Source organism: Chaetodon trifascialis, chromosome 23 (genome assembly GCF_039877785.1).
Source record: "Chaetodon trifascialis isolate fChaTrf1 chromosome 23, fChaTrf1.hap1, whole genome shotgun sequence".
Lineage (NCBI taxonomy): Eukaryota > Metazoa > Chordata > Actinopteri > Chaetodontiformes > Chaetodontidae > Chaetodon > Chaetodon trifascialis.
Genome location: NC_092078.1, coordinates 14,350,668 through 14,359,126, shown reverse-complemented (window position 1 = coordinate 14,359,126; position 8,459 = coordinate 14,350,668). Strand labels below are relative to the sequence as shown.

Here is an 8,459-nt window from a genome sequence, read left to right as displayed (position 1 = left end):
CAAATGGTGGAGATCAGAACATGTTTGATAGCTTACATCCCTTCAAAGAAAGTCTCACACAAGACACGTTTTTCTTTCAGGGCAAGAGCTTCATTTATTGCAAAGCAAGCCTTTATATTTCTTGGATTTGATGGAATCATATTAAAGTGTCCGTGTTTCAGGACAACTCAAATTACCCAAATAAAAAATGTCTTGTTACACGGAAACAAATAACAGAAACATGTCCAGCTCTACTGCTTTACAGACGAGTACACACATTCATTCGTGGTGTTGTCCCTCTGTCTTCTTGATCTGTTGGCCTTGATGTTGCTTAAAGCAGCGTAATGGAGGTTCTCTGCGTCTTGACATGACTGGTAAGAAAATATAAAATGGTACATCACTATGAAAGAATATACAGCACAAGATAGACATATACAGAACCCAGCAGGTGTCATGGAGAAAGAAAACACAGCATTGTTTGACAGCCAAAATCTCAAGTATATCCATGACTTGCTAGCCAGTGAGATTGAACTGACCAGTACGGCTGAATCAATGAGAGGACAAATGACTTTTTCCCCTGTATGACACCTGCTGACAGGTGAAGAAAGTAAAGACATTGGCGCTATTTGAAATTCATAAATGATTTCAATAGAAAATGATTCTTACCACTGTATTTGAAGTAGAAGTTGTTGAATATGTTGTATTCGACTCTGTTTGTGACACATAGAATGAAAGTTGTTTAATTTAAATACACTAAAGCCTCCACTCAATACTTGCTGCAGCTTCAAAGAGTAACTGTTACCTGTTCTTTGGCAGTTTCTCCTCTTCAGCTTGTACACCGAGAAAGCCAGTAAAACAACCAGGATGGTGGTGAAAGCCAAAGCTGTGCTCAAGAAGTACACAAGAGAGTCCGGCTGATCTGTTGAGAGCCGGACAGGAAAAACATTACAGAGCTCTTTGAAGTTTTTCTCATCTGTTATATGAATGTTGATTAAAGGATAGGTTTGGATGCTTTCAGGTCTTCCAAATACAACACTAGTTGAAACCTGCCGAAAACGTTTCACGTACAGCATGACTGCTGTAAATAGGGGACAAAATCCTCCATTTTTCTTCCAGTATTAGTCTTTTGTGAGCAAAACGCGGGCGTTGTGTTTCCACTGAAATTGTTTCCCTGCTGTGTGGCAGAAAAGAGATACTCGGTAGCAGTGGCGGATGCAGAACGTGACCGATGGGCGGGCGTGGATTAAGTCTGGGCGGGCCTGATCACCACTTCGCCAAAATTGATAAGGTGTGTGTGTGTGTGTGTGTGTGCGCGCACACGCACACACACACACACACACACACACACACACACACACACACACACACTGAAGCCACCACACATCAAGTATTTGACCAATCACGTGCGGCTTGAACGGAAAAAAGTCGAGAAAAATACGAAAACAAAACAAAAAAAAAAGCCCAAAACGGCTCGCTCTCTGGCTCCAATCGTTTACTTCAAACCGACACACGACCGACACATCACTACTGTGTTACGCTAGAAAGTGTTCAGCACCTACCTAATAGGGGGTTTGGGGCTTAATCCCCGATTATTATTATTAGTGATACAGTGCTGAGCACTGAACACAGCAGGGGCGAAGCCCCTGCTGTGTTCAGTGCGAAGCACTGAACACTATTGTTCTTCTGTGCGCTTCTTCTTCTTCTTATTATTATTAGTGATACAGTGCTGAGCACTGAACACAGCAGGGGCGAAGCCCCTGCTGTGTTCAGTGCGAAGCACTGAACACTATTGTTCTTCTGCGTGTTTCTTCTTCTTCTTCTTCTTAAACTTATTATTATTCATCATCCGTACTTTTTTTGATTCGCTACTAGTCTGAAACGATAGCGAGCACCCAGGCGAATGATATATCAAAACGTGCGTCTCGATCGGGATCGGTGTGCTATTATTTTTCTCTACAGAATACGCGTTTTTCGCGTCGTAAGACGCGAAAAACGCACGAAAAAATCCCATTCAAAGTAAATGGGAGACGGCGAAAAATGCGACAAAATCTCCCCCTTTTTCAAAGGGCTACTGCTCGGGCATACTTTCACCTAGAGACGCCGTTCCAACTTTAAAACGTAAAAACAAGTCTCATCTATAGGTGTATTAAGTCTCGTTTTGATAGGTCGTATAGTTTTCGAGCAGTCGCAGTTCAATGACCGTGAGCGTTTTGGGAGAAATTGTGAGTTTATAATGGGTGTGTATTGCACGGAATGTTCGCGCTAGAGTGGAGGGGATTAACTGCCAGAGTGGAGAGAAGCTCTGAAAATTGTGTGAAACTTTCGTCTTTCCACGCTCCTCCAAAGCACAAATTTCGCTCTACGAGTATGAAAATTTCCAGAGTTGTAGTGCCGCTTGCGCTGATTCTCACGATGTGCCTGGCTAAGCGATAGGACTTACGGTTTTTGAGTTCTCAGCCTCTGAGCGAGGAGAGCGCCTCTGACCTCGCCCATAAGGTCCAATACAAATGAAAAACGGAAGAGACAGAAACCAGCCGTTTTTTAACTCGCTCTAAAATCCGCATTTTTCAGCCCAGCGAAAAAAGAAAGTGATCAGAGTGTACAGCAAAGCCTTGTGGCTCTCACGGTGAAGAAATTTCGGCAATAGGAGTTTCGGTGTCGGCGTGAGAAGCGTTTGTTCGGAGGGTGCGCAGAGGCAAAATTCAGACGTTTCTCAGAGTCTCGCAGACCCGCAGGTGGCCTGATCTCAAGTTGCCGTGGCAACCTCTGAGCCTAATTGCCTCTCCCACACACACACATATGGAGCTTTAGCTGCAGCTGTGCAGCTCAGTCAAATGATCAGTTCTCCATTAAGCTCTATAGTGACATGCTAACCAGCCACAGCCAAGCTACCTACTGGTGAGTTGTATGTGTTAGTGATGTAATGAGTGATGTTGGGCTGTTAGCATTAGCCACAATGCTAACATGCTAATGCTAACATGAGGTCCTATGAACTTGCTGGTGCGTGGAGGTTTGACTAGTGATGTCGGGTTGTTGTGCTAACATGCTAATGTTAGCATGCTAATGCTAACATGCGTTAAAATGAATGTACAGTGCGTTGTAATGGTGGTTCAGAGGTTTTTAATGTGTTATTTGGTATGCTAATGTTAGTATGCTAATGCTAAAATGCTAACATATGTTAAAATGATTGGTAAAGGCATTCTAAGGGTGTTTGAGACCTTCTCAATGTGTTTTTTGACATGCTAATGTCAGCTTAGCATTGTCGCTGATAGGCACGCGCACGGCCCGGCGTTTGGCACACGGCCCGGCGTTTGCGCACTGTATCACTCTCCAAATTTCCCGCCGAGGGGAATTTGTCTAGTTTTTTTTAATATTATTCCTCTTCCGTACTTTTTTCGGTTCGCTACTAGTCAAAAACGATAGCGAGCACCCAGGCGAATTATATATCAAAACGTGCGGCTCGATCGGACTCGGTCTGCTATTATTTTTCTCTACAGAATACGCGTTTTTCGCGTCGTAAGACGCGAAAAACGCAAAACGTCGTCCCCACGGCAACCGCTGGATTTTCAATGGGTGTGTATTGCGCGGAATGTTCGCGCTAGAGTGGAGGGGATTAACTGCCAGAGTGGAGAGACGCTCTGAAAATTGTCTGAAACTTTCGTCTTTCCACGCTCCTCCAAGGCACAAATTTCGCTCTACGCGCGTGAAAATTTCCAGGGTTGTAGTGCCGCTTGCGCTGATTCTCACAATGTGCCTGGCTAAACGATAGAACTCACGGTTTTTGAGTTCTCAGCCTCTGAGCGAGGAGAGCGCCTCTGACCTCGCCCATAAGGTCCAATACAAATCAAAAACAGGAGAGACGGAAACCGACCTTTTTTTAACTCGCTGTAAAATCGGCTTTTTTGAGCCCAGCGGAAAAAGAAAGTGATCATCTTGTAGAGCAAAGCCTTGTGGCTCTCACGGTGAAAAAATTTTGGCAATAGGAGTTTCGGTGTAGGTGTGAGAAGCGTTTGTTCGAGGGGTACGCAGAGGCCAAATTCAGACGTTTCTCAGGCTCGTCTCATGCGTTTCCCATAAGAAATGAATGGGACGAGCCGAAAAATGCAAAAAAATCTCCCCCTTTTTCAAAGGGCTACTGCTCCGGCATACTTTCACCTAGAGACGCCATTCCAACTTTAAAACGTAGACACAAATCTTGTCTATTGGTGTCTTAAATCTCGTTTTGATAGGTCATGTAGTTTTTGATCAGTCGCCGTTCAATGACCATGACCGTTTTTGGGAAAAATTGTGACTTTATAATGAGTGTGTATTGCACGGAATGTTGTGTTAGAGTGGAGGGGTTTAACTGCCAGAGTGGAGAGAAGCTCTTAAAATTGCCTGAAACTTCCGTCTTTCAACGCTCCTACAAAGCACAAATTTTGCTCTACGTGCATCAAAATTTCCAGAGTTGTAGTGCCACTTGTGCTGATTCTCACGATGTGCCTGGCTAAGCGATAGGACTTACGGTTTTTGAGTTATGATCCTCTGAGCGAGGAGAGTACCTCTGACCTCGCCCATAAGGTCCAATACAAATCAAAAACAGGAGAAACAGAAACCAACCATGTTTTTAACTCACTGTAAAATCCGCAATTTTGACCCCAGCGAAAAAACAAAGTGATCAGCATGTACAGCAAAGCCTTGTGGCTCTGACGGTGAAAAAATTTTGGCAATAGGACTTTCGGTCTTCGTGTGAGAAGCGTTTGTTCGAGGGGTGCGCAGAGGCCAAATTCAGACATTTCTGTGTCTGCTCCTCATTGACTCCAATCAAATGCATGTGTGTCCGCACCTGTGTCTGAGTGGATGACATCATTGATCAGGCCACCTCAAGTTGCTGTGGCAACCTCTGAGCCTCAGTACTTCTCTGAGCACTCCTCTCCCACATACACACACATATGTAGCTTCAGCTGCAGTTCAGCTCAGTCAAATGACCAGTTCTCCATTAAGCTCTGTAGTGACATGCTAACCAGCCACAGCCAAGCTATCTACTGGTGAGTTGTATATGTTAGTGATGTAATGAGTGATGTTGGGCTGTTAGCATTAGCCACAATGCTAACATGCTAATGCTAACATGAGGTCCTATGAACTTGGTGGTGCCTGGAGGTTTGACTAGTGATGTCGGTTTGGTGTGCTAACATGCTAATGTTAGCATGCTAATGCTAATATGCTAACTTAGGCTAAAATGAATCTTGAAGGCGTTCTAATGATGGTTCAGAGGTTTTTAATGTGTTATTTGACATGCTAATTTAGCATGCTAATGCTAACATGCTAACATATGTTAAAATGATTGGTAAAGGCATTCTAAGGGTGTTTCAGACCTTTTCAATGTGTTTTTTGACATGCTAATGTCAGTTTAGCATTGTCGCCGATGCTGAAATGGGGTCCTATGAACGGGTTTGACTTGTGATATCGGGATGCTGTGCTAATATGATGGCACTAGGCATGCGCACGGCCCAGCGTTTGGCACACGGCCCGGCGTTTGCGCACTGTATCACTCTCCAAATTTCCCGCCGAGGGGAATTTGTCTAGTTATCATTATTATTATTATTATTAGGGGCTGCACGGTGGCGCAGCAGGTAGTGCGGGTGCCTCACAGCAAGAAGGTTGCCGGTTCGATCCCCGGGTCAGGCGGGGCCTTTCTGTGTGAAGTTTGCATGTTCTTCCCGTGCATGCGTGGGTTCTCTCCGGGTACTCCGGCTTCCTCCCACAGACCAAAAACATGCTCATTAGGTTAATTGATGACTCTAAATTGTCCGTAGGTGTGAGTGTGAGCGTGAATGTTTGTTTGTCCTTGTATGTGGCCCTGCAATCGGCTGGCGACCGGTTCAGGGTGTACCCCGCCTCTCGCCCATTGTAGCTGGGATAGGCTCCAGCCCCCCGCAACCCCGAAAGGGATAAGCGGTATAGATAATGGATGGATGGATTATTATTATTAAACTGGGCTGTTAAACATGCAGTTTAAATGGAGTTTGAAGGAAGGAAGAGAAATCGTCTTGTCTTGAACGAAGTGGATGGCTGGAGTGGAGGAAACACATGTGAACGCAGTTTGTGCACCTTTACTATTAAGGAAAAAAAAAAAAAAAAAAGAGTTCATGGCTTGCACCTCCATGCCTTGAAAAATGAATTCAATCCACGGTGCTCTTCTGTCGGCTGGGAGCCGATGGAGCGATTTGTGCCCCTCTTTACAGCCAATAACAGAACAACGCCTGGACATGATTCTTAACACAGTGCTTTCGATAACGGATCTGTGAGAAGGTGGCGCTGCTACCGAGCAGGGGCGGAGCCCACCCGTAGCTCCGCCCCTGCTCGGTAGAGGATTTCAGTTAACTCATCTGCACGCAATACCAGAAACATTCCTACCTGCAACAGGATAAAGATATCCATGTAATCTGTCCTTTAGGGAATTATTATCACTATTTATCAGATGAGACAGCCTCTGCCAGAAAAGTTCCTCACCTTCAAAGTCCAGCTTGGTCCCGTTTCCAAACACAATGTTTCCACATAAGGCAACAGCGCAGTAGTAGGTCCCAGCATGAGACAGATTCAGGCTCTTCAGTGATAAGTTGTAGACACAGGTGTGTGTTTGTGTGTTGGGTTTCCTCTCACACTGATCATTCCTGCCTCCATGGGTGTAAACGAGTCCTGGATGAGATTCTTCAGAGCTTTTGAACCAGTAAACACTGTGTTCTTCATCACAGGTCCCAGTGTCTACTGTACAGCTCAGAGTCACAGAGCCTCCTGGCTGGATGGTCTCAGATGCTGACTGATGGACCAAAGCTGGGACGTTCACACCTGAAGCCTTTACACTGACAGTAGTGCCCTTACAAAATGTAAAGTCGTGTAAAGTGCTGCTTACGCAGTAGTATGTAGCTGAGTCTGAAATTTGCAAATCTAAAATCTTCAAGTGGTAATTGCTGCTTTCTGTATTCAGTGAGAAACGTGTATTTTTGAATTCATCATGAAAGGTGCCCTTACTATTGTGCTTGTAGAATGTAGACAGCAGCTTTGGTGTCTGTCCCACTGTTTGCTTATACCAATAAAACAACACTGCTACAGCATCTTGGCAGAAGCATGAAAGAGTCAAGTTTTCTCCAGCATTAACTGATTCAAACTGTAATGATGATTGTTTTAAAGGTGCCATGTGAGCTGAGGAGAGAATGAAAAGACAAATCAAATACGCGATTCATTTAATGCTAGTATATTGTAACGATCTGCTTTACAGGATGCATGAAACCACATTACAAGCAGGCATATGGCTATGGCATAGCTATAACTATATGTATTATAGTATAATGAACAGCAGCTAGTAACAAAACACACCTTACCCATATTCGCCATGAACAGACACATGAAATGCAAAGCAGAGTTTGAAGATGTCATTGTGCTTCAAACGCTGTGATGAATGAATTGAACCTCCACTCTTCACAGAGAAGACAGTGTTTGATCAGCCAATCAGATTGAATGTCCTGTTTTTGAAACAGGGATCACATGTTCAATGTTACTTATATTCAGCGGTGCTTTAGCGATGTTGGTCCTTGAGAACGGGACAACGTCAATAACAACTACATACTACTGATGTTACCTTTACATGATGAATCATTAAGTTAGAAATCACATATACATAACCTTAAAACTACTTGCCACATCAGCAAAGGTGTGCAGCATTGGAAGAAACTGTTTTTAAGATAACATGCATTCATTTAACAAAGATTTATCCCTATTTCAACTGTTTCTGTTTTATTTTTGATGTTTGGTCCACAATTAAGGACCACGGTCCAGAAACCACAAAATCCATATTTTCTGCGAGACAGTTTTCAGCAGCAAATCAGTGTTAATGGTCTCATAAACCTTAGAAGAGAGAGTCATACTTAGATCCAGCTTTAAGCTATAATACACACTGCAGGTTAAGAGCGCAGGGTGCGTTCACAAAGGTACATGCTGTATTTATCTTTCACGATTTGGCATCACATACGGACTGCAAATCTGGCAAATGAAAACTAAAAGCTGACAAACAAAAACATAATGTCAAAGCTGGGAAGAATAATGAACTGGCAACTGCACACAAAGGTGCATGATGTTCATCCCAAATAATTTGCAAAAAGTACACAACGCTGTGTCTTTGTTCAGTGTGTGAACTCCTTTCGCAGCTTGTTGTGGGCCTGAAAAAATGCTAAGAATTGAGTTGTTCCATAAGACATTACAATCAGTGTAAAGTGTTATCTTGCATGAGGACATGGGAAAGCTTCACTCTGAGGAAAGTACTTCTTAACATTAAATGATGCTCTGCTCTGTCAACCATTCAGTCCTTTCCTGATTAGTATTTCCCATTTGTGTACACAGCCTATTTTTCTGGATTGTAGACATCACCCTCATTTTACACAGCTGCTGTTTCAAAATAACTTCTCTCTGCTCTTGGCTGCTGCTTGAGCTGCTGTGCTCTGTGG

At 43.8% G+C, this 8,459-nt stretch overlaps 1 protein-coding gene across 1 annotated transcript; it reads right to left on the bottom strand.

Moving 5' to 3' along the window:
* Positions 1–230: 230 nt before the first annotated feature.
* LOC139351819 (uncharacterized) lies at positions 231–7,344 on the bottom strand. Its single transcript, XM_070993823.1, has 5 exons — positions 7,341–7,344; positions 6,465–7,161; positions 782–906; positions 646–689; positions 231–350 (listed from the first exon to the last, which is right to left on the bottom strand). The coding sequence occupies exons 1-5, from the start codon at positions 7,342–7,344 to the stop codon at positions 231–233; spliced, it is 990 nt and encodes a 329-aa protein (XP_070849924.1).
* Between the last annotated feature and the right edge of the window lie 1,115 nt (positions 7,345–8,459).